At 39.2% G+C, this 26,583-nt stretch overlaps 2 protein-coding genes across 3 annotated transcripts in view; one reads left to right on the top strand and one right to left on the bottom strand.

The window, feature by feature from the left end:
- The window catches only part of chodl (chondrolectin), a 26,086-nt gene extending 7,721 nt beyond the window's left edge, over positions 1–18,365 (bottom strand). The window contains exons 1-6 of one of the 2 annotated variants that reach the window (XM_079806105.1): positions 18,293–18,365; positions 3,586–3,816; positions 1,339–1,684; positions 1,092–1,249; positions 946–996; positions 779–865 (exon numbers count right to left, since the gene is read on the bottom strand). In XM_079806105.1, the coding sequence (XP_079662231.1) occupies positions 779–865; positions 946–996; positions 1,092–1,249; positions 1,339–1,684; positions 3,586–3,661 (718 nt within the window). In that variant the 5' untranslated portion in view covers positions 3,662–3,816; positions 18,293–18,365. Of the gene's footprint in view, positions 1–778; positions 866–945; positions 997–1,091; positions 1,250–1,338; positions 1,685–3,585; positions 3,817–18,184 lie in introns of both variants that reach the window. The other variant, XM_079806106.1, reaches the window with a different exon arrangement.
- LOC307119680 (uncharacterized protein) lies at positions 18,187–26,436 on the top strand. The gene is made up of 5 exons (XM_079806104.1): positions 18,187–18,536; positions 19,373–19,509; positions 19,597–19,768; positions 20,932–20,983; positions 21,340–26,436. Exons 1-5 carry the CDS (start codon positions 18,421–18,423, stop codon positions 25,264–25,266), a joined length of 4,404 nt encoding a protein of 1,467 aa, XP_079662230.1. The 5' UTR covers positions 18,187–18,420; the 3' UTR covers positions 25,267–26,436.
- Positions 26,437–26,583: the final 147 nt, after the last annotated feature.

The following is a 26,583-nucleotide window of genomic DNA, read 5'->3' as shown; positions in this document are numbered from 1 at the left end:
AAAAAGCAAAAAGTTAAAGTTTGTAAGAGTCACACTACCAATCGAAAGTTTGGGTTCGGTAAGATTTTTAAAAATGTTTTTGAGTCACTCACTATGAAGGCTGCCTTTAAAGAATATTATTACAATTTAAAATAACTGTTGTCTATTTTAATATATTTTAAATGTTTTATTCCTGTGATGGCAAAGCTTAATTTTCAGTATCATTCCTTCAAATCATTCTAATATGCTGATTTGGTGCTCAAAAAAAAAAAAACCGATACCGATACTTTTTCAGGATTCTTTGGTTAATAAAAAGTAACAAATAAAAAACAGTATTTATTTGAAATATCAATATTTTGTAACATAAACATCTTTATTGTCACTTTAGTTCAATGTAATGTATCCATGTTAAATACAATAACTTTGTAAACTAAAATAACTTTGTTTACTCACCCCAAACTTTTGAACAGTACATTAATTATTTTGTTAAAATGTGTTAAAATATATAATGGTTTTAGGTTTTCATAGCATTCTGTTGTATGGCAAAGTTTTAAAAGTGGATATAACTTTAGTAAAAGATTAGTATTATTAGTAATTACTAATGTAGTAAATAGTAAAGATTAGTAATTGACATTGGCCCCATTTACCTCCATTGTAAATTCCTCATTGTATTTGACTAATGATTTTTTTTTTTTAAGAAAGTAAATAGTAATCAACTTAAGACCACAAATGCTGTTGATTAAGCTTAACTTATACTGAGCACAAAATATTCTTTTCAGAATTGTAAATCTAATGTTACTTGAGGGCCCTGGCATTATAAGTTGAGGGCTCTCATCCTGTTCGACGGGAGGTGTTCTCCTCTCCTCTTGTTCATCTGTGGAAAGATCTGGTGGGGACATTAACAGATTAGTGTCAGCATATCTATAAATCTTTGTCAAATGATGGATTTGACACCTGGCTTCTTACCAACATCATGCCCTCCAGGCCTGTCGCTCTGCTCTTTTACCAGGTAGCTTTCTGCTCAGAACAACATAACAAACATAGTAAAGCTGTTAATCAGTTCACTTGTGACAGCCATCTGAAAAAAATTCACAGTGCAAATCACCTAGTACCTGGTTCATACTTGCAGATGAAATTGTGCTTCATATTGCACCTGTCATCGTTCCACTGGTAAAGATACGGCCCACCAGGCCCGGCGAGAGCAGTAGGCTGGTGATACATGACCACACAAGCTTCTCCTCCACAGGATGGTTCATCAGCATACCAGTTTCTGTAGAACACAATGTTTGACTGTTTTTTTATCCATAATCCTGATCCATATCGCTGCTTTGAACAGGCCCCGAATCAGTCACATCTTACCTGAACTGTGAGACACTTCCATCCGTCCACCTGTACAGGTTGGGGCATGAGGCGAAGCCGCCAGGCTCCTGTGCGTTCTCGCCCTCCACGCGAGTCAGGCCGATCCAGAAGTCTCCGTCTGTGATGCCTGATCCACTGGCAGCACTAGTGGAAGTGGAGATGCTGAGTTCCCGCAGGAGGTGTTCGATATGCTTCTGCTCTAACGTGTTCTCAATGCTCAGCAACGAACCGCCGTCCATTTCACATGCCTCCAGAGCCGCCGAGAACGCAACACGACTCGTCACGTCCTTGAAGTAGGCGATCTTATAGCAAGGGTGCTCAGGACTGCCGTGACACAATGTCTGACCTGGAGAGACAAAATCCATGCCGTATTCTTAGAGATTTGTTGTTCTGCATGACATTCCAGATAGATATAGATAGATAGATAGATAGATAGATAGATAGATAGATAGATAGATAGATAGATAGATAGATAGATAGATAGATAGATAGATAGATAGATAGATGATAGATAGATAGATAGATAGATAGATAGATAGATAGATAGATAGATAGATAGATAGATAGATAGATAGATGATAGATAGATAGATAGATAGATAGATAGATAGATAGATAGATAGATAGATAGATAGATAGATGATAGATAGATAGATAGATAGATAGATAGATAGATAGATAGATAGATAGATAGATAGATAGATAGATAGATAGATAGATAGATAGATAGATAGATAGATAGATAGATAGATAGATAGATAGATAGGAGAGAGAGAGAGAGAGAGAGAGAGAGAGAGAGAGAGAGAGAGAGAGAGAGAGAGAGAGAGAGAGAGAGAGAGAGAGAGAGAGAGAGAGAGAGAGAGAGAGAGAGAGAGAGAGAGAGAGAGAGAGAAACAAAGCATATAGCATTATGGAAAACACTTAAGATACACTGATGGGCCCAACAAAGATAACTGTGATTAATACACAGACTGTTAAAAGTCTAATAATAACATTAGCTCCCTGCCCGGGAGGTACTTTAAATAATTGCTTGGTCCAGATCTGCTATATCATCAATTTGAGCCGAGTAATAGGGCCGGGTTTAACTGGGGGAAAACTAGATTCAGCATTTTTCCCAACCTGCTTCCTTAGCTTTCTTCCTCAATTCCTGTCTCTGTATGGGACAGTTTTCCTCCTTCCAGCATGGAATGTTCTTGCAGTTCCGTTCTCCAAAACTGCCACCTTTGTTTAACCCTGATCTCTTCACAAAAAACTGCACAACCGATTTTAATTTCCCCTGGGTCAGCCTTTGAGTTTACACATGTTGAGTTTAGATATTTACACTGTTCATTTGTTTGTCTCTAACCATCTCTCTCATTTTCATTTTCATAATCATCTAGTATTTTCATCCCATCTCTTCATCAAGAGAGGTTTCAAAAAAGTCTGAGACAAGTTTCAAGAACAATCTTCAGGACAAATAATCTTTGGGCAAGAGAACAATATGAGCTGATCTGTTAGATTTTATAATATAGGGTTTTATATTATAATAATAATATATATCTACTAATTATTAAAAAAAAGTAGTAGAGATGAATAAGAATGTACAGTTAAAAACATGTATATATATATATGTGTGTGTGTGTGTGTGTGTGTGTGTGTGTGTGTGTGTGTGTGTGTGTGTGTGTGTGTGTGTGTGTGTGTGTGTGTGTGTGTGTGTGTGTGTGTGTGTGTGTGTGTGTGTGTGTGTGTGTGTGGCTCTAAGAAGAGTTTATTACACATCTAACGGTTATTTATGATTGCCACACCAAAATCAATTTAAGAAATTAACACTATTGGTGTGGGTCTAAAGAGACAGCTCATCAAAAATGAAAATCTTGTGATCATTAATTCCAAACCTATATGCCTTTCTTTCTTTTGTGGAACACAAAAGATGTTCAGCTTCAGTCACCATTCATTTTCTTGCGTCATTTTTCCTCATACATTGAAAGTGAATGGTGACTGAGCTGAGGCTGTCATTCTGCATAACTTCTCCTTTCTGCCTAACAAAGAAAATTATACAGGTTTGGAACATCATGAGGATTAAATGATGACAATTTTCGTTTTTGGCCGAACTATTCATTTAAACGTAAATACTTAAGACAGTTTAAAAAAAATGTTGAGCATCATTGGAAAAAAAAAAAAAACTGAAACAATTGTCCTCACTGACTGAAATTCTGGAAATTAATTAAATGAATGAAAATAGCTTTATACTACATAAATTTAAACTTACCGCTCACAACTCTCGCGCCATGGCTGCACGAGACCAGGAAAGTCAAAGCACAAAGGATACCGAGTTCCGCGCGCATCCTCGCGTCTTTCACTTGAGTAGATGGAGTGAACTTCACACAGACTTGTTCCAGTCAGGCGCCTTTTTAACGTTTACTGGAGTTTCTTCTTCATAGTGTTCAAAGACATGATTTCCACTGAGCAGGGCTGACACTTTGCAGACCGCCTCTGAATTCTGGAAAGAGAGATAGAGAGTGACTCGCGCCTGCACTCGCGAGCGCGCTGCTGCTCCACTTCAAAAATGATGACTCCCTCGCGCGTGGCTGGCTGGGCTGTACTAGAGGTAATCGAACAGGGCGCAGATGTTCATCACCTCCTTTATTAAGCGAAACACTCGTCTCAGGGTCGACAGACGTTCTCCGGTTATAAGGTGGACGATGGGGAAGGTCACAAACAGTTTTAGTGTATAAAAATGATTTAGCAGCATTGGGTCAATGGTTAAGGTGAACACCCTTGAATACTATGCATTCAATTTAGAGAACCAATAAGACGCAGCCCAATTATTATATATGTGATGTTGGTATATTTATTGGTGATATACAGTCTTGTAGACGTGTGTGTGTCAAATTTGTCAGTAGGCTATAATACAATCATGATGCACTAGATGTATTTGTGTCAGTTTCAGTTATTCCCCATGCTGTAGGTGGGCAACCTTTAAGCCATTTATGACAAGTGCCCATTTTAAATTATTTTAATCGTATTTGTTTCTGTTTTAAGGTTTAACAAGGTAAATTCAACTGAAATCCTTCCAACCCCCAGGACCCTCGGTTGTCTCAAGAGGTCCTGATGTAAGGTTTGATGTGGTTTTTGAGAGCTGGATGGACGACTCTCATTACAAAACCACAATTATTCAAGTGAAGGTAATTTCATGATGATGCAAATTCAGCCGGTCACTCTATGGTCACATCCACTTTGCATTGAGTCTTGATCACCCTGTTGGGGTTTATTTTGCAATAATGCCCATTTGATTGTAATTTATATGGCTTATTGCTCTTCTGTTTACCAAATAAATATATAAAAGACATACAATATTGATTTGAAATTGTTTTATTATGTGAGAAGAAAAAGGGTGCAATAGATGGCTTGGAACAATTGGAAAATTACTACATATACAAAAATATTTCACCACAGAGCGCTGCAATGACCAGTCAGAATCAAGTCTTCCTGCTTATTTAATTATAAAGTACTATTAAAAAAATCAGTTACTTTTTTAGAAACAAAAAGTCAATGAGGATTGACGGCAAATAAACGGATGTAACCTATTTCCTGTCAGACCTCCCATTAAGAAAACGATTTCTCCTCAGTTGACACCCTTCATCTCAGTTATTCATCTCTCTTTACTTTTAAAAAGTTGTTTTCCTCATAGAGGATCACATGGTTTCCCTGACTGCCTCTTCATGGTTCTGATCCATGAGCTGAATATCCGAGGGAGGGTTTTCATATTCTTCTCAAACACGTTTCGCTGTATGATAACTAATTATGTTGTCAAAGCAAGACGTCAGCTCTGTGTGCGGATTGATCTGTTCATCCTGCAGCGTGGAGCCTTGCCGATCCGAAGGCTGTTAACTGAGCTGTAATATGCATCGACGCAAAAACGCTATTACTTAATTTGCTGTTCCCTATCGATTACTTATTTCCCACTGAAAATGCCATTCTGCTCTACCAGTGTTCGATAACGACACCGAGATATTCTGTGACACATTATCAATAAAAAGGCAGCTGTGTTATTACTAGGACCATAGTCAGCGGAGGTATTAAGGAGATCTGGCTGGAAGCGCCGGCAGCAGAGAAGAGAAAAGAAATGTCAGGCAATCACGAAGCTGAGTGCACTACCGGCCAGCTTGCAAAAAGAGCATCTTAACTGGGCCAGAGGAATGGGGTAGTGCTGATTTTGCAAGGCCAGACAAAGGGCCCAGTCTGCAAGCTCTGCCAGAACATCACATAACTCTCATCGTCTGCTTCTCGCTGTTTCTCCCCCTCTCTGTCTTGTCTTCTTTTCAGATCAAGCATCGAAGTCACACTGAGTTCATTCTATCAGTGCGCTTAATTGCTCAGAAGTAATCAGCGGCATCAGGTTTAGGGCATGCACTGTTCACATTAAAGGAATGAACTGTGCTTTCCAGCAAAAGGAGGTGGATCCAAAAAGATCTAATGTTATTGCTTTGTGTTGACAAACGCCGCAACCCTTTTTAAGAGATTGGCTTTAAATGTATTCACGTTTTTTTGTGACACTTTTACCATTCGGGGTCCCCAGTCTGAGACACTGACCAATTTTTAAGATGGCGCTGAGTTGGAACTCTATTGGAAATCTGACAAGCAGGCAAATGCTTCAATAGAACACTTGTACTGTTCATCTGTGCCACTTTAGGACGCCCTGACCTATGAACTTTGACCCCCGTGAACATATTTTCTCATTAGCATGTACTCTTTATTGTCAATTTATGTGTCAATGGGTTATTAAGTCTCAGAGCGCATTTGGTTCCACTGAGCATTACTGTACCTAATTAAAAGCTTGATTTTAATTGAATTAATAATCCTATGAGTGGATTATTTCGGAGCAATCATAAAATGTAGATTGCTTTAGTGTCTTAAAAAAAGAAAAATCCATTGATGACTGGTATTGACTTATTCCATCACCTTTCCTTCCAGGATCCCCTCAAATGGAGGTCTCTAAAGAGGACATGAGGGACAATTTGAGCTGTGAAAAATGGCATGCCGGGTAAAAGACACCGTCCCGTCAAGGCTCAGCCCACCACGGATGTATGATGGGCCCTTAAAGCCTTCTGGGTAAATGAGAACGAGCTCTTTGCTGATTGGATTAAATTGTACGGTTTGGCGATGTGAGATTAAGGGAGCATTAAAGAGAGGGAGTGCTTGGGATCCATTTAAGGGTCTCTGTGTTCAGATCTATCTATATGTGCTTTCATCTCCAATAACTCACATATCCAACTCAACTGATAATTGACCCGTATCATCTTTTGCCATAATTCACTTCTGGGATATTGTAAGTGTGAGTTTGGCTTGCCTTGCATAAGTATTAGTGCTCTATTATGAACATTTCACATGAGTTGATTGGGATTGATCAGTGGTCCATCCCACTGCACAAGCCAATTAATGGCTGTCTCCTAGGGAGAGTCTGGTTGGCCGAGCCGCAATAGATGTAAATGCAATTGATTGACTGTAAGAGTTAGTCTAAGTGATTTGGCCCTGTGAATCGGGCGAGCAGAGTGTGGGCTACATCTGAGAGGAGTCTTTCACATCCGTCACAAGAAATTGCTTCTGTTCTTCCATTTTCTAGGGTGTTTGTGTGCAAATTGAGGAGAAAACCAGAGTAGGAAGGGTATAAGAAAAGTGTAAGTGCTGTAAAATCAGCCAGGGGAAAGTACTTCTTTAACAAGCAAATCTCTTTACGACCCCCCTAAGACCCGAATGGGCCATGCTGCAATCTCATTCTGCTCTCCCTCATCACTTAGAGAGGTCATTGACTTCCCCTACAGCCTCCCTGTCCCAAAAGGCATTGGCTCTGTGGGCTGACATCAGCTGGTGACTGGATGCTCGTACCGGAATTAATGTAATCAGTAATTACTGGATGAGCCAGAGGGGCAGCATGTCTGTAGACAGAAAACTTGCAAATACAAACATTTTCAAAAGTTTGGGATTAGTAAGATTTTTTAAATGTTTTGAAAAAAACTCATTCGAAAAAATAAATGGCAAAAACTGCATTTATTTGATTAAAAATACATGCACGGTAAAATCAGTAATATTGTGAAATATATTACATTTATTTAAAATAGGGTAACGGTGGGTAACAGGTAATGGTTGTTCAAGGGTAACGGTGAGGCACTTACAGTTACAGTCCAATTTTTAGAAGATTTAAAAAGCAAAAAGGTAAAGTTTTTAAGAGTCACACTACCAATCAAAAGTTTGGGTAAGATTTTTAAAAAATGTTTTTGAATCACTCACTATGAAGGCTGCCTTTAAAGAACATTATTACAATTTCTATTATATTTTAAAATGTAATTTATTCCTGTGATGGCAAAGCTGAATTTTCAGCAGCCACATGATCCAGCAGTCACATGATCCTTCAGAAATCATTCTAATATGCTGATTTGATGCTCAAAAAAACATTTCTTGTTATTATCACTGCTTCACATGTTTGTGGAAACATTATACATTCATAGAATAGAAAGTTCAAAAGAACACCATTTATTTGTAATAGAAATCTTTTGTAGCATGGTAAATGTCTTTGCTTTACAGTGTCCTTATTACACGTTACATGTAGTTATACTATAGTAATAACTATGGTAGCACTTTATTTTACTGTCCTGATCCTCATGTACATATGTTATTACAATAACTGGGTAATAACTAGGTATACCAACCCTGAACCTACCCCTAAACCTAACCTTAACCCATGAAGTTACCTTATATTAACCAGTAATGTCTTAGGTAAGTACACTGTAAGTACACATAAGTGCATATACTGTAAAATAAAGTGCAACCATAACTATAAATTGTGCATAAATACATGCAACTAACCCTAAACCTAAACTAACCCTATAGTAAGTACATGTTGTTAATTATTATTACTCTGTACTAAGTGTATAATTACACTGTAACACGACTAGGGATGAAACGGTATGGAAATTTCACATCACGAGTATAGTGACCCAAATTATCACGGTTATCAATATTATGTTCAAAAAGAACAGATGCATTGCACACACTTAAAACATTTCAACAAGTTTTATATTTGAAAATAAACAAACAACAAATAAATAAAGCAGATATGCACTTTTTAAAGCTAGATTCTATTCTGTGGGATTTCCTTCCTTATAATGGCCGTCGTCAATAGCAACGCATAAATAATAATAATTTGTCGTAAATATAATCTCTAATATTATCTCTGTAAATATATTCTCAAGCAATATTCTCATCAGTGTTCAGCAATGATGCATTTAAATCTAGCATATTTTGTTTAAAGGTCCCATGGCATGGCATTTTTCTATCATTTTATAATGTTTCCTGAGGTGTACTTATATTGTTAGTATGCCTTTTACATCATAAAATGTCATAATTTAGAAATAAAAGGCATTTTTTCTATACTGCTGTTTGCCCTGTGGCTGAATGCCCTGCTTCAAGAGGCGTGTCTGCTGTGAGACTTCAGTAAAAATGCCCACTGTTGTGATTGGCTGACATCTTTGCATTTTAAATGAGCGGAGGGGGCGTGGTTTAACGAGGTCTACGAGGCACGAGCAGGCACGAGCTGCTGCCAGAGAGACGGATGGACCGGAGTTCACTTCACATCAGTTCTCAGCATGTCTGAACTGTTGTAGTTACAGCATATACTTCAGGTTATTAGTCTATTTCTAGTCGGAGGGACTGTCACTCATGTCAGAAAGTTAGTAACTTTAGTAAATTATGGATCAGCGCTGACTGGAGACGCGAACCGTTTAGAACGATTCAGTCCGATTTGGTGAACTGATTTGGTTCACTAAAAAGAACTGTTTCAAAAGAAAGATCGTTCGCGAACCGGACATCACTAATGTACCAGAGACGGAGCTCAGCGATTGCTAACAAAGTTATTTATAGTAACTACTGAGTTATGAGAGCGCTGTCAGTCAGCACGAGTTTATTGTGTTTGTATCTGAGAGTTCTGAATAAACACGAGTCCCAGTCACACCGAGTCCGTCTTCATCATTATTACCAACTTTGTAACACATGCAAAGTACCATTACAGCTGTCGAGATGAACGAGTTAAAAGTAAGTGTTGATAATAGCATTATTTTTAAAATAAAATAAAAGCGCCAGTGACGCGCGTTGAGTACACAGCGCAAACAAAGACATAACAGCAGTAATCGAATGTAATCCAGTTTATTGTGGGGCTAGGCTGGCTAGCCCGAATATGCTCACGCTTACCCTCCTTCTGCTTAATCTCACGCCGCGTTTGGTGCCTCCGCTGTGGGCCAGATGCAGTACTGGGGGTCGGGGATGTTGAAGGCCGACCGGCCAGTGCAGCCCGAGCTTCGGCGTGTGTGAGGCCGATGTTGAGCAGAAACTCATGACTGTATGCACATTTTAGAACCGATAGACGCGACGAGGACGTACAAAAACACTGACTCACAAGATAGAAAACACGAAAACACCGTTCTGTCTGGAGAGAGAGAAGCCGCATTGTGTGCACGAATAATAAATAATTAGCTACACATCAGAAATCACTGATCACAGATCAGAAGGAACTGAAAAAAGACTTCTGTTTTCATTTGTACATCCAAACACTGAGAAACTGCCAGCATTCACTCGTTCACAAGCAATGATCTCTCGAGCGTTTGCATGGGCGTGCCAGATTCTCTGGGTGGAGGAAAGAGAGGTAACCGTTCCTGCTTGGTCAAACCGTTCCTGCTTGATCAAACCAGGAGACTTCAGGATTGGCTCGTCTGGCCTGTCATTTTCTCAAAGGCAGAGAGAGACAGCCAGAACTTGGGTTTACACCGATCAACATTTCTATCCACTTGGGGACAATATTCAGGCTAGGGGAACTCATATTAATGTTGAAAAACCTCATAAAATGAAAATTTCATGCCATGGGACCTTTAAGAGCCCAAACAGTCTCCTAGTGAAATAATGCATATCCATATTTCCATATGATTTGACAGTTTATTTTATTAAATATCAAAATGTTTGCATCATACCTGACACCTAGATGAACACTTTACAGTCAGTTTTATGACTGTCATTCCCTTCAAATGCTATTGAAGTTTGAAACGTGTATAACGTTACCAATGTTGTGTGTAACTTTAGAGACGGTCCCTAAATTAGCCAGCGTTATGCCAGTCATATCAGATGCGCTGTGGTTCTGCTGTGTTTGTTTGAAACTATTTTCGCTGCTGAAATAGAACAGAATAGAACAGAAACAGTCAACCACTGTATGATGAATGAATCTCCTGCGTACATCGCACGTTTATCTCTGCTTTGAGTGTAGATTTCAGCGAGTGATAGCGGCGCACGCTCTGAACAAAACTCTGGCTAATCTGAACGCCTCTGATTATGAGACATTGCTTTCATAAACTCAATAGAAACACGTGTGAGTGGTTATAATGCGCAACGCGATTATAACAGATGGCTTTTGAGAAGACTATAATAAGTTCAACCGCCAGAGTGGCTAGTGTGCAGCCGAAATAACGTTACACCCGCAAATGGCGGTTGTTAATGTCAAGTCCTGATTATTATCCCTTAAATGTCACCCTAGTCTTGTCTGAATTTGTTTGTTCGCTTCACGTTATTATTTCCCAGACGTAGTTTTGGTATTGAGGTCAAAGTCCACTTGCCTTGCGTTCGTAGTTTTGAAGTGTTTCCCCTATTACAGCGACTTTCTTCTGGCATGTTCTGCCATCATCTTAGATTAAGTTTCCCTCAGGACTTTTGTAAAAGGCAAAATATGACAACGCCTCAGATTTGGTCCTTTTAGAAGTCTGAAAATCTCCCGCCGCTGTCACTGCCTTCTGACATTTCTTCTCAGTCAAAAAACAGCGGTGCGTTGCGCCAGACTGACGCTGACTGGACAAGATTTACCGCGAGTTTTCACAATCCTGATAATCACACACGGTTTTAATGATAATTAAATTTTATACGATATTACTAACCGTCACTAAATTTTATCGTGGTTTATCGTGAAACCGGTAATCGTTTCATCCCTAAACACGACACATTGAAATAAAGCGTAATTAAAAAAATATTACTGGCCCCAAACTTTTGAATGGTAGTGTACATCATGTTAAAATGATTTGTCATCCTCGTTTTTAATAACAGATACATTAAGGTAAAACTGCTGCTCAGAAAGGTTGTTTTCTCTCTGTTTTATTTCCTAATTTAACTATGAGAGATTTGAGATCAAATTAAAGACCCACTGTATTCGCCACTGGCGAATGACTTCTGTTAGGACCAAGAACAGGGGTGTATTTTCCCCTAAATTGCCCTATTTCCACAAATGGACTCTTATTGATTCTAAGAATGCATCCCCTCAAAACAGATAATCTGTTACTGCCATTTGCCTCCTCTAGTCACCACTTAAGTATAATTACCCAGAAGTCAATACGGCTGCCAGGCTGCTGCCACAGTTAACCTTTGAGTCACCAGTCACAAGCATCCCGCTCAAATGTCCTCTCAGCCTGGCAGAGTGACAGGGCTCTGGGTTTTTAATTAAACTATTGTCTTGTCAATTAATAAAACTGTTTTCTGTGCTCAATGAGCTCAAGGCATCTTAAAGACAGGCTTTGGTCAGCTGTAGATGAGGCCGCAGGGGAACTGCATTAACTACAGATAGTTGCAGTTTAGCTGTAGATAAAGCTACTTTAATTACTGTAGCATCTAATTTATGCCCTTTATGGACCATGCTTTAATTAGTCGTGGCAATATCTGGCAAAATATATCTTAATCTGAGCATATTTAATGTAATGTGATATTCCCATAGTCTATTTAAACTTCAGGTTTAAAGTATTGCATTTGTATTTGTTTTAATATTTTTCTGTTGCCATGATGAAGCTTCTCTAATATTAAAATATAAACAAAATACATATCACACATGCCTTCGTGTTAACCTATTTTTGTTAAGCACCGAGTGGCTTTGAAAGCAAAATGTGTTCTATTCAGTATATTGAGGTCTGTCTGATTTGCTGATTATATTTGTGATTACTATTTTAGGAACATATAAACCCTCGATTATACTAACCACCACAATACATGCTCTGAATACACTGCCATATTGCAGGCAGCATTTAAGAAAATCAATTCACAGTTATGAATTGGCCATGTCATAATCTCTCCAGGAGATAATGCATTTTCCAGCACTGGCGGTTGATTTATACAGCAGATGACAAGCCATCCATGAAATATGTAACCCCCTTCAGCTAACGGACTACTACAACCAGCACCATGATCAAACTGAGCTTGTGCCAAAAAACCAGAAAGACATTAGGCTAAAGATGAATTTGTCATACAAGTTATGCCCTTTTGTACTATATTGGTTTTTGCTTTAATCAGCAGAGTTAATTAAAACTGTTTAGATTTTATTACAGAATTAAATTGCATTTCTATAATGGATCAACATAAGCATCACTCCATGACAAGATTTATAATAGCGGTGGCTGACTATTCCGCCTTTGTCTGGAAATACACATCACATCTTTATAGAACACATTTCCCCCCTCTTCCAAACATCAGATGAGTGGTTCATCACAATTATTTTATCCATGTCAATATTGTGTAAGTGTTTCTGCAATGCAACACTGCAATCAGGCTTCTTGCCTTTAGCCAGTGGGGCTAATGAGTCTAATTGATGACCTCTAGTATTTCTACGTTAAATAATTAGGAATGCTGCACTGGGCCTATTAATCTTTGCCGAATAGGCAAAATGCCTGACCAACCATCACTCTTGATTACTAACCAAAAAAAATCTTAATTAGGATTGATTTTTTCCCCCCATTTTATTCACCTCTTATTTTGCTTCACAGTAAACCTCAGCTGCACTTTAACAAAGTGATTAAGGTAAATGTACACTTGTTTTGTTGTTTTACTGCAATTTTCAGTCTTTGCTGATTATTTCCCGCTCACAATGTTTAATAAGAGGTTCGATAGAATCCCAGTTGAAACACATTTGTTTACATCACTGTTGTTTGAGTGCTATCAGGGCCGGATTAACCATTAGGGCAACTGGTCACTTGCCCAGGGGCACAGGACATCTAAGGGGCCCTGGGCACTGTCAAATATTATGTTAGATCACGTTATAAACGCAATCCTCACTTTCCTAATTATATGCAGATTTTTGCAACCCGTTCGATCAAAATATTATGATAAATCACGTCAAAAACAGTGTCTGTAGCTGCTTGCGATGCTGCGCAGCGAGAGGACGAGCTGTCACGCCGAATCACGTGACTTGAAGCTCTGAAATCAGCGTTGCCAGATTGGGCGGTTTTGAATTTGATTGTGCGGTTAAAAACGGAGTTGGACGGGTGGACAAAATTTGGCCTGGTTTGGGGTCCGTTTGGTTGTTTTCAAACATCTACATTTTATAGTCTAATTGGTTAATAATAAACTCAAGTGTGCTTCATGACACACACCGGCCCACATCCCCCTTCTCTATGACGTAGAGTCAGCTGGCGTTGGTGTTGACGTCGCCGACGAGCACGCACTTTCAGCCAATCAGCGATCAGCAGGGAGTCGCGCGAAATTGTAGCTGGATATCAAATGATCGCTATGCCAAAGTGGCATAAATATGTAAGTTATCTACAGTAATGAGTGGGAGAGTGAACCAACTCTTAAAACGTGGATTACACCTGTGACTCAAAGACTCTTATAACTAACTCCAAGAGCACGGTTGAATGATTGAATTGAAATAGTATTATATATGACTCCTGTCCATCATCATGAGCACTGGCCTGATCAGGACATCTGCAACTTTTAAACCGTCTAGACTGCGCTGTACTCGTCCCAACAGCTGCTGAAAGAGGTTTGAATCAACGATTTGACTGTGTTAAGTTCTGCGTTATGTTCTATAAATATGTACTTCACGAAAGACATAACGTTACTAGTTCTATCTGAAGTTAAATCACAGCACAAAGGTAAACGCATTATTGTTGTTAATTTTTTATTGTACAGTATCAGTGAATGACACATTTTGGCTGTGGTGTGTGCAGTAATGTGTGCGTAATGCCTGCTAATTACATTGTTTATTCCGATTATATTGGGCACTTTTTGCACTTAAATTAGTTTATTCTTACTGTTGACATTTGAAAATGATGCATGTGTTTTTCCATGGGTTAAAATCATCGGTTAATTTCGTGATTTTGACAGTTTCCACTTGGACATTTTAGTCATGCATGACTTGTTTTTGAATGCCCTGTTTTGATCCATTTTCCTGAGAAATGTGTTTTATTTTAATTTTATTTTGACATTTTGTTTTAAGGAGATAAAATGGTTCTAATCAGCCTTGATTGACATGGCAATACAATTATATAACATTATTTTGGCAGTTCAAATTTTGGGGGTCTTTTTCTTGAATTGGGTGGGTTTTGGGCTTGAAATTGTCGACCCAATCAGTCAACACTGTCTGAAATTTAAACAGGAGCGCTAAAAGAAAATTTAAAAGAGAAAATGAATTGAAATTAGTCGACATTGTGAAACATATTCCAAAAATAGCCACAATTTCACATTGTAGCATTTTTTAAATAAAAAATCTCTGGTTTTAAGTTAAGGCTTCACTAGCGGTCTGCTTTATTTCACTGTTGCAGTCAAAATATAATTGATTGGCTATATTGAAACATTTAATAATTACTCTGTAGCAGCCACCAAGTTCTGTGAAAGATTAATTGTAAAAAGTTATGTTAAACATTAGTGCATCATTAGTGTTCTGTCTCTTGAATGCAGTTTATGCTGAGGCTATTACATACATCTCCACTGAGCATTGCAGAAGCCTGATTTGTATAGAAGTATAGGCTATATGCTCTTGGTGATAGCGACTTTGCGATTGTTGCTTTGGGGCAGGGGCAGGAGGGGCCCTTGAGTCTTGTTGCCCAGGGCACAGGAAATTGTTAATCCGGCCCTGAGTGCTATATGTCCGATTCGTGAGCAAATGGTTCTATAGTGGGATATTTTCCATGAATCAGTTAAACTGGTTCTCAAAACGAGTCGGTTCACAAAACGGACTGAATCAGTCCGAGCGGTCGATCGCGAGTCAACAACTCACTGACTCGTTGAAGTTTAAAGATAAACCCAGAAACAAAGATTGAGTAGGCTAAGCCCTTAAGAGCATTTGGACTTAACTTATGATTTAACTGAGGCGAAAAGTAAGTTGCTTTAATATCCTCCTAACAGAAATGTTAGGCTAATAAAATTGCAGTATGTAGTGCTCAGTGGTGAAAATTAAGTAGCAGACATCCCAAGTCTCCCGGAAGTTCCGGGAGTCTCCCGCATATTTATAGCGGCTCCCTGATGCCCGCAAATTAGTTAAAGGGGGGGGGGGACACTCAGTTTCAGTCAGTCTCATGTCAATCTTGAGTACCTATAGAGTAGCACTGCATCCTGCATATCTCCGAAAAGTCTTTATTTTTATTATAATTATAAAAGAAAGATGCGCTGTTCCGAGTCTTTCCGGAAAAAGCCGTGCGGCTGGGGGCGTATCGTGTGGGCGGAGCTAAAGAATGTCGAGCGCGCGCCGCTGTTACTGTGTTGAGTGCGTCTGAAAGCTGCGTCATCCCTAAAAGCGGGGAAAAACTTTATTCAACATAAAAAATGGCTTTTAATCAGATACAGCCATACATCTATGATCCGGAATCAGACCCAGAGGCTGAAGTTGAACAGGAGCAGCAGCAAAAACGACTAGAGCAGGACGTCGACTATGTGGTATAAGTTACACTAACTATATAATATGTTTAGCGGCTTGTGTTATTTAGAACACCATGTCAAGCGCGAGTGTTACAATGTGTGTGTGTGTGTGTGTGTGTGTGTGTGTGTGTGTGTGTGTTTACGCGTGGTTTGTGAAGACATGATTTGTAGTAAGCGGACTGGTTTTGCGCGTCAGGCTAGTGTTTACATAGAAAGACATGGAATAGTAGCGCATTTGAATGAAGAACCGCGCTTATTTAGTTCAACATATTTCCCCATTCTTTGTGTATTGTTGTTTGGAGTGCTTTTACAATACACAAACATACACGTATAGTGGCCAGCTAAACAAATGTACACACACTATACATCGCATGCTCCATTGATCAATACGTGATCATGTTTGGGCTTGATGGGCATAGGCAAAAACAGACATTTGAAGCAGTCAAACCTGCGGTTCCAACGTTGGGACCTTTATCGTTGGGACCGCTCCATCCTTCAGTATTAGGCGATCTGAAAATCCGGCGTCGAACTGGGCCTTGTTTATAAAACAATCGGCACCGAAATGCAGGGAACAGACATAAATATTTGCGCAACTCAGTTGTTGATCCGGAAAACCAAATTCCATCTGTACGAGCCAGCGCTCTGATGGGCGTAGCCTATTGCTTTCACGCTCTCTCTCTCTCGCGCGCGCGCTCTTCCGGTAGAATTGTCCGTACGGCCCATACAAGGAAATTCCGCCCTGTTGACGTCAAGCGGACCCATGATCGAAAAAAACTTTCCGAAACTTATGACTAACAGGAAGTACTAATTTTGGCAAAGAAATACTCCCATTAAACGTCCACCTTAGCTTATGAAACGGTGTCCATGTTTAGCATGGGAATCCAAGTCTTTAACAGTGCCAAAAGATCAGTATGCATGAAACAGCATTTCACCCCCCCTTTAAATTCTCCCGCAATCTAGAGCGAGCGAGCAAGAGCGCGCATGTGAGACACAGACTGTGCACGCGCGCACGGCAGAGAGGGAGAGAGAGGGAGAGACCTTGCGTGTGTGCTGGTGTGCACCTAATGAAGCGCATGTAAGACGGAGAGCATCCTGATTGGCTTGTTTCGTTAAGTCAACCAATCAATTGTCAGTGTGGGCGGGCTTTTATCTCTTCTCCCGATCCGAATCATGATCCGAATCAGTTCAGTGTATCTAGAAACTGGAGCGCCATTGCAGACGGAGAGTGCCCCAAAAAACAAAAGTATAAAGTATAAACATAATGACAATCTTGCACGCTGTACAGTTCGTAACTGGCATGTTATGGTTGAGTTAAACAAGTTTCATTTCATGTGCATATTTTTCAGGTCGGCTAGCTGCCAAGGCTACATGAAAACAACAAACTCCTTAGACCTGTTTAAAGTTGCAATGAAATATAAATAAAAGCAGTTTATATAAATAGTATAAGCAGCTTATGTAATTATTAAAAGTGATCTACATAATTTTACTTTTTTTTTTTACAAATAATTGCATAGGCCTATAGTTATATTTTAATGATATATTATATTATACTATACAAGTAAAGTCATGTTCTGTGGAGGGGTGGGAGGGTTTTTTTTTTTTTGGGGGGGGGGGCTACCTCCCTGAAATGACTTTTTTCAGGTTGGGATGTCTGAAGTAGGCTATATTGTTTAGGCTAGTGTAAATACAAATTAAGCTATATCCTGTTCTATTAAACTATAGTCCACCACATATGACTTTATTAGTGCGTTCCAGAGCATGAATGCCAGCCTATTTTTTTTAACGGTCTATGATGCCAGCAGTGACCACGTACTGGCGCTGTTATGTTATGACGTTAAGGAATCACTGAATCGTTTTCAAACGAACTGTTCTAAAGAATCGATTCGCGGAAATGAAATGCACTATTGTTTATGACCCCACCTATCGGACATTCATGGAAAAAAATAAGTATTATTGTTCAGTTATCGCTTGTTTATTCTATGGCGCTTATCTGCCACCATAGATAACACGTATTATATATATTTATTATTATTATTATTAACAGCACTTTTGAAACAAAACCTCTTGTATCTTAGCTAGAAGTCCAAAATCCAAATTATCACAAGTTCGCATGATTACACTTGACATTTCAAAGTACGGAGTTTGTTGTTAAAACACTTGCTCACTCATCACTTCCGCGGCTCTGATCTCGATAACACACGCCTCGGTGGGATAGAAACATATGACGGGCGACGTCGGGTCCTACGGTTGTCAGTATGAGGGCTCTACCTCACCTCGCTCGCTTTTCTCCGTTGGAATGTACAGCCGTTCCGCCTCTGAGGGTACTGAAGGGTACAGCTGATGCCCGAAGGGCATAAAGGGAGGTAACCAAACTAGACGAGCCAGATAAATTCAGCCTATAATGTCAACACATGATCTGAAGTTGAAGCAGTCAAGTTGTCAAAGTGGAGTGAAAGCCAGCGTGACTTGCGTTCTATCAGATCAGGAGAGATTTTACACGCACACTGACAAATCACGGTAGGCTACAAAGTTTTCACTTGCGCTGTGAGAATACGTTCTTTTTCTGTTTCTCTCACACATATACTACTTTTCCTACTTTTCCCTCTCTCCTAAACTGCTCTTATCACTATCCGCAGATAGCATTATGGAAGTCTGTAGCTTTAAGTGGACAGGTTGAAGTTCTTACGTAGTTAGAAGAGCCTGAGTAAATATTAGTTTGGTTATAGTAAAGTGTAGCCGTCATAGTTTTACTTCAGCAACTAATATAAGCAACTCTTATAATCAAAGAATTATAACAAGATATGCCAATGGATTGAACATTGATTCATCTCTTGTCTAGCACCACCCCAGTTATATAATACCGGCTGTTTCCTGCAAATAATCAAGGATATAAGGATATCTTATAAAAAAAAATCTTTACCAGCATGTTTGCTTGACCCTCAGTTTAATTGTTTTTAGATGATTTTAAACACACCCCCATAACATCTAATGAGTCGTCAATGGTATTAATCTTTTGCTAAATGTCATCCTAACATGTCTCACCATGTTTGTCGTAATACTTTAGGTCTTATGAAATTTGTTACACCCATATTGTATAATTAGGTTTAAAAAATGCAACTAATCATTTTCTTTGCAAAACAAATTAAATTTCACTGTTAGCGTCATGTGTCGATATACTAACAAAATATCTGTGGGTGTTCCTATGAAGAATTTTTCTGAAGGGAGTGAACCTTGTTATGTTTTCACTAAGTAGTTGCAGACATGTGGATTTCATGTGTCTGTTAGGGAGAGAAGTTCTTCCCGCTCTCTGTAGGTTATGTTGTAGCAGTACTGTAATGCCAAAGCTTGATTAGGTTTCAGAATAAAAGTGAACAAGAGAAGTTACATCCTGGACCGTCAGCTCAACACATCCACAACAAGAGGGATTTAGAAACTAGCACGGCATCTTCTCCAGCGTTGCCATTAGCAGGCCAGCAGAAAAGCATCAAAAGTGAGTTTATATGCCCAGATTATACATGTGATATTATCATGCTGTTATTTGCAATGCTTCTCTTCATTTGGGGTTATTGCTGATCAGATTTGCAGATCAAGCAGATAATTCTGCTCAGACCTAAGAAAGACTCCAGTAGGACATCTGAGGGACGGACAGACTCTGCCAGATTCACTTCCACTATCTCTATCAGTCTTCCCTCCAGAAGACGCAAAAAAGACACAGCAGAGGAAAAAACTTTCCAAACAACGACTAATCTGTGAGTGTGATCTTTGTTTTTTTATTATTAATTTTTTTTTTTTAAATTTTTAAACATTTTTACACTGCTGTTGGGGGTTCACATGCATTAAAAAGAGATGTGCAATATCAAATATTTTCAATTTAATATTTTAGACTAAATCAGATTGAATTTGAATAAGCTATTTATCAGTTATCGGCCATAACATGAACATATTTGTTGTTATATACAATATATATTTATATTGTATTGTTTAATATTGTTGCATCCCTGGATTTGATCAGCTGCTAAAATACAAGTTCAATTAATGCTAAACTTTACTGCGTTCACTCCAAAACTGTTAGTCTCCCTATTATGAAAATTTGATTCCACTTAATACACACCCACTGACTGCACATAATAACATCTTCTGTCATGTAAATTATGCCATAGCACTTTGCATTCTATGTCATTTGCCAGTTTTCTAGCCAGAACAGCAAACGCCCTTTCAACCTATGACAGACAGTAATAGACCTTATATAGCAATAAGTCATGATTTAATGACCATGAATGATAGCATGAAAGTGTATCGGCAAAGTTTTACTGCTTGGCTGTACCGTATCTAGGTGTGTTCATGTGTTCAAATAAAGTGTTTACACCTTCATCTTGGAAACGGTAAATTGACATTTATTGTGCAGTGTTACAGTATATTCTTTTCAAAAGTATGACATCACTGCGCTCTTTTTTTTAAACAGATTGAGTGTGTGCGTGTATCTGCCTGTATGCATTTATGTGTGTGAGACACTACTGTACTACTTATAAAACAGTTTAACCATGGACCCCTCCCTTCATGTCAGCCCAATGAATTGTTTACCCCTAAAATGCTTAAAGTGAGAGAAAGGATGGAATGCTGTTGATCTTGTTTCCCTGCATTGTGTTGATGAATAAATGAAAGACATTGAAGTAGAAAAAGTATTTAGGGAGTAAGAATAGCATGTAAAACATTCAATTGAATGAAGACAAGAGATTTGTTTTCGTCTTTTCGTGTTTTCTTATTTTTTTATATGCCTAATGGAAATTAACTTTGTGAATTGCTGTGATTTATTTGAAAATCAAATGTAACATGGAGGCATGTTTTAACTTACTTAACCTAAACCTACTTTTTCAATCTTTGCTAATTTAATAAATCATATGCTTTTTTACAGTCACAGCACCCTTGAAGTGGTAAAGAACACAGCTAATCAACACAACACAGAGGTAAGCATCCAAACTAAGATGCAGACATGAGAATGCTATTTTTAGTAAGAGAATATTTGATGAAAATAAAAAAAACTATGTCTTGCTAGTTGCTACTCAATCATATCTTGCTTAAATATAATCAATTGTAAATTTATTGTAACTGCTCCCCTGGGCCATGTCATGTTTGCAGTTTTTTCATGCAGAGTATTTTTCAGTGGAATGTGAAGCTCAACTGTGAAGTTGAACTGTCTATTTAAAGAGTTATGGAATGGGAGTGGTGATTTGTTAAAATAGTTCAAATGTATGTGAGAAGTTCTACTGTGTTTTGTTCTCATTTTGGCACTAATCAAAACCTTTGTTGCTTGTTCTGACAGCTAAGGGACGTGCTTTCACCAACAGAGCAATGTGGCAAATCAGCTGGTGAATTATTTAAGGATGAGGATGGGCCAAAAGCAACCTTTGATGAAGACAGCTTTACCATTCTGCATCAACATGTACATAACACACCTAAGCAGGGACAAAATACGGGAATACAACACAACATAGGCCTTCATGAACAAACTCAAACAATCCACGACTCCCAAAGACATTCTACAAAACCTGTTTTTGAGGTACAAACCGAAGTCAAAAAGGATTTTGGAGCCAATGACTGTAGAGAGAATGCTCCAACAACTCCACAGTACCACAGTAATCTGACCTCCATTGGAGTGGACAGTGGACTAAAAGCAAGCACTGATTCCCCGCTTTTTGCATGCAATGCTGAAGTGCTATCCCAGGTCTTGTCATTAGCCTCTTTTACTGCACTTGATTCTGAAAATACTCCTGATCCAGAACCTAGTCTTTTCAATCCTTCATCAGCTATGTTGACGTCTGCGCTGACCACAGTTCTTGCTCCACCTTGGAGTGGCCGTCTTCGAAGACCCAAGCAAGGCAGCAATGAAGTAGAGCATGTACCCCAAGATTGTGGACAGAATATCAACCCATCTAGCTTATTTAGCCAGGATTGGCAGCAACAACTCTTTCTACCTTCCCAAAGGCAACCATCTGAACACATGTTGGCCAATGACAATGAAAGACATTTAACTGCTAGAACCCGTTTTAACTCTTCTGAATGGCAAAAAGAGAACAATTCCCCGAACGTCACAACCACAGTGCAGCCAAAGAGACCCATTTTGAAATCATCCTCTGTGGGCACGATGTACAACCGTACAGAATTGCATCCTTTTTCCACACCTCTGGACATTCGTCAGGCACCAAATTCAGCCCATTCAGGGTATAGGATATCCAAAACTGGAGATGAACATGGGCCTTTCAAGTCATTGAGCTCCAAGCCAACAACAAGCAGCCTACTTCTCTCCTTAAGAAGGACAAATTTGAGAAGCTCCAGTGCTGAGCCCGCACAAACGCAGACTCCGATAACTAGTTCTGTCAGGTCCCTTACATTGCCTAGGAGAACTATTTTGAAAAATCAATCATTTGCCCATTCTGTTACCGCTGAGGACCAAACCGACAAATACTCAGACATTCCTACAAGAACAGAGGAAATACCAGTCAGTCAATTCCCTTTTCTGCCTAGAATTAAGAGTAGAGTGCCGTTAACGACAGAGCTGTTTCAAAACAAACCAGAGACAGAAATTTCAAGGAGACTAGAAACTCCTTTTGTCAGAGCAGAGGAGGAACATTTCCCACAATCCACAACCAAAATGGGCAAAAATGGGAGTTCTTACTTAGTTCTTTTGAGGAGACAGTACAATACTGAGGACATTGATCCAGTGGAACAAAGTACTAACAACATCAACCTGCAAAACTTAAATATTACCAAACAAAAAACCACTTCACACACCACAATTTCTCCCAAAGATTCAACAACTTTTAATGATCGACAATCTGGCTTTAATGTTCAAAATTTAAAATCACATAGCACACAAAATATGACACCCATCAATTCTTCGGGTACAAACACCTTCACAGACAGGCTTAACTACTCACCCAAGAAAGACTCTTCTGTAGATGGAATAAGCCCAACACCTATGAGACAGATATATCTGGACTCTAAGAAACATTCTCGGTTAAGTCAAAGCTCAATGGATCTTTCGAGCCCTCTTTCTCCAAGTAGACCTCTCAGAAGTGTCAGAGTACCGAGCATCTATTCATACCTTCGAGAGCCAAGCCCGGCTGTGTCTACCCTTTTCCCTTCCACCCCTTCTCCCCAAATAAAGAGAGCTGAAACATTGCCTCCTCAGCAAGATGGAGGCATAACACTGCAGGGCGACCAGAAGACATTTCCCTCAAGATTTTCGTTCGATAACCCAATCGTACCACAGGCACAAACATCACAAAGAAGTTCTTATGGCTCCAGGTCTCATATAGCCCCAGCCCAATCTCTGCCTCCTGATTTTGGAAGAGGATCAGCACCTCGCCTCAGCACTTCTCCATATTCTAGCCTCATCTCCTCAAGACCTGCACTCAACAACACTTTACAAGAACTGTCCTCTCCACCTGTGGCTGTGTGTAAAACACATACCAGATCAACATCTTATGATATAGACCCAAGCTATTCACTGTCATACACAAGGAGACCAAAGGAACAGTTAGCTTCTCCTAACAGAGAACAGAGGACAGCAGTTCAAGCTTATACAAGCCCCCTAGATAATCACAGACCTGCCCAGCCATGCCTCTCACAAACTGCACCAGATGCAAGTTTTGTCATGGAAAGCCAAAGTGCAAATATAAGCCTACACCCAAGGCAGCCCAACACAGGCTCTAACAACTTCCCTCATCAGGAACATGATGGCTCAATGGCACTTCATCTTGATAAGGTTAATGCTTACCCCAAGCAAAGACTGAGTGAGAAAGAGAAGTATTTACAACCTAATAAGCTCACAGTAAAAAGTGAGACTCCACTCACAGCTGAGAAAGAGACGACAGCTTTGCACATGCAGGAAATGCAGAGTCCCAATTCAAAGAAAGGCCTCTTTGCTTCACGAGTTAAGAAAGAAAATGCCTTCTCTTCTGCGTCTTTGCTTGACAAAGAGGTTGTTAGTCCCCAGTATTTAAAAACCAAAAGACATTCGCCAGTGTTTAAAACAAGCAGTAGGATAGACCAGGTATTAAATAGATTGAAACTGACATTTGGTGTCAAACGTTCAGACAGCACACTTGACACAATCACGAAAAAGAACAAGTCCCTCACCCAGCAACACTCAGACACTGAGACTGTTGAAAAATCAAAGACAGAGGAGAAAACATATTCTGGAATCCAATGGGAGCCTTCTAACTCCTCTTTAACAACAGATGAAGCCTCTTTTGGTTCCTTGTCACCGCTAACATTAAAGAAATCTGAGAATATATTTAATATGGATTGGCAAAACAGGTCTACAACTGAACAAAAGTGTTCCGGGTGGACGTGGGAGGCCCCCAACTCATCTACAACCACTGATAATGTGTATAATGGATCCTCTTTTGGGTCCTTGTCACCCTTAACATCAAAAAAATCATCTGAGAATGAATTAAATTTTGATCAGCAAAAGAGGCATAGCGATGAAAATGGAAACCGGTCTAACAGCAGGAGCTTTAGTCCGCACAGGCTAAAGGCCCAAAGTATGAACCGTTCTGCCACCTTGCCACATTACAGTAAATCCTCTGTCAGCCCCCGATCACCCTTTTATTTGTTTGATTCAGAAGACATTCAAAATGACAATGTGTTTTATAGTCCAGTGAGCAAAAAAACTAATTCGCTTTGTGAGTCTGATGACTACTCTCCACCGAGTGCAACGCTACAAAACCTTATGAGGTCTCAATTGTCTTCTTCATGTGCAGACTTAAAGTATGGTCTGCACAATGGACGATCTTTCTCAGTCAGCAGTGTTGTTTCAAGCCGCCCATCAGGTCCTGGACGAATCTCAACAAGCAGCGTTAGCGACCTCTCAAGTTTGGATGACTTTATGCCGAATTATACATCAGTTGACTCTCCAATGAGTAGTAGCTATTCCCCAAGCTATGTCAGTGGTATACAGTCTCAACATGGATATACAGATGATCATCTCGATCATGACGATGCAGACCCAACCCCACCTCCATCACCAACTTCGTCCTCTTCACCTCGTCGGATGTCCCAGGCTCCTGCTATGTCTTCCCTCATGAGGACAACTCCAGAAAATCTGTCTCCTCGAGGTATCCTGCCATCTAGGAGCTACACAACCAGCTTGACTGTTTTTGAGGAGTCTGGTTCTGACACCACAACCGATGATGAATACTATGTTGACAGTGGTGGTGATGATGAGGTAGAAACAGAACTTTAGGGGAGAAAACTGTGTTATTCAATTCCATGTTGTTTACATGTGCTGGACATTTTGTTTTCCTGTGCATGGAAAATCGGCCGCAAAATTAGGCCTCTGTTAAACCAACAGAATCCAGGATGTATATTAATAGAAGCCATCAGAATTACAAGCACATGTTATTTATCAGAACATTTTTATACAGTAAATATTATGAGCTTTTTTAATTCTTTAGTGCTTGAGGATAACAATGTTTGATCTAATTATGAATGTATTTACAATACAGAACATTGCACTGTCTTTTCATTAGGTCTTTTGATATTTTCTGAAACTTGAGGCACTGAAATGGTTAGTTCTTACATCATTCATTTTGTTGAGCGCTGCCTCCTGTAGGTCATAGGTTGTTTTATTCACTGTGGTATTTTAAAGCACAGCTTGTCAGTCACAATACATTATTTTCCCGACAGTCTATAGTCAGTAGCTGTCAACTTAGTAACTGAACCACAGCTATGTGTCTAAATATTTTTTTAGCTCATACTGCCTCATTAAAAGAGTCAGAAAACAGAATAGAAATATAGTTGCCCATACAACATTGGAGTTTCATCATGACTCCACTTCAGTTATGACTAACTCTCTGCAGATTATGACATTACAGAAGCTTGCTATCCATTTAATGTTATTGTTAAAAGTAAATGTGTGTGGTAAAAAACAGTGGTGGGCCCTGGCATATGCAAAATCCACCTTACACACTTTTCAAAATACTACTAGAACAACTAAGCATTCTGAAGACCTCACAGTTGTTGTTTGTGTTGTTGTTTTTTTCCGTATAATGTAATTGTGCTGTTTGTGCGCATCTTTGGCTTCGGCAGTGTCATCATAGTTGATCATTTATTGTAATTTATTATGCAGGGCAGGGGGTTGGGGAATAATTTCTTCCCTAGAGCCTTCGGGAACTCCATAAGACAATTGCAACATTGATCACAACAGTACAACTAAAGGCTCTATAACAATACATATGTACGGTCCTTTTTGTGAGGTTATTTTTTGAATGTCATCATTAATAACAACATTGTGATATTTATGCAAATGTAATATATATTCACTGCATTGGTTATTATTGCTGTGCTAAGAAAAAATGCAGTGTCGAGGAATACTGATCACTTATAAAAATGTAAATAAAGTGTAAATGATAAATGACTAACTTTGCCTGCAAATGACTCAAGTTAAACTGCTCCGTTAATCTTTAACACTTTGACTAGCAAGTACACTCAGTAAATATAAAAATATCTAATAACACAGAAATGTCTTAATTGCAGCTTATTAAAACAACCTTACACTGTT

The sequence above is a fragment of the Gobio gobio genome (genome assembly GCF_949357685.1).
Source record: "Gobio gobio genome assembly, chromosome: 23".
In the NCBI taxonomy this organism is placed as follows: Eukaryota; Metazoa; Chordata; class Actinopteri; order Cypriniformes; family Gobionidae; genus Gobio; species Gobio gobio.
This window is presented reverse-complemented; position numbering and strand designations above follow the sequence as displayed.

Coding starts and splice junctions, on each gene's coding strand:
- LOC307119680 (XM_079806104.1), top strand. CDS start 18,421: ATGTCAACACATGATCTGAAGTTGAAGCAGTCAAGTTGTCAAAGTGGA. Junction 19,769..20,931: donor TTCCAAACAACGACTAATCT/GTGAGTGTGATC, acceptor GCTTTTTTACAG/TCACAGCACCCTTGAAGTGG. Junction 20,984..21,339: donor CTAATCAACACAACACAGAG/GTAAGCATCCAA, acceptor TTGTTCTGACAG/CTAAGGGACGTGCTTTCACC.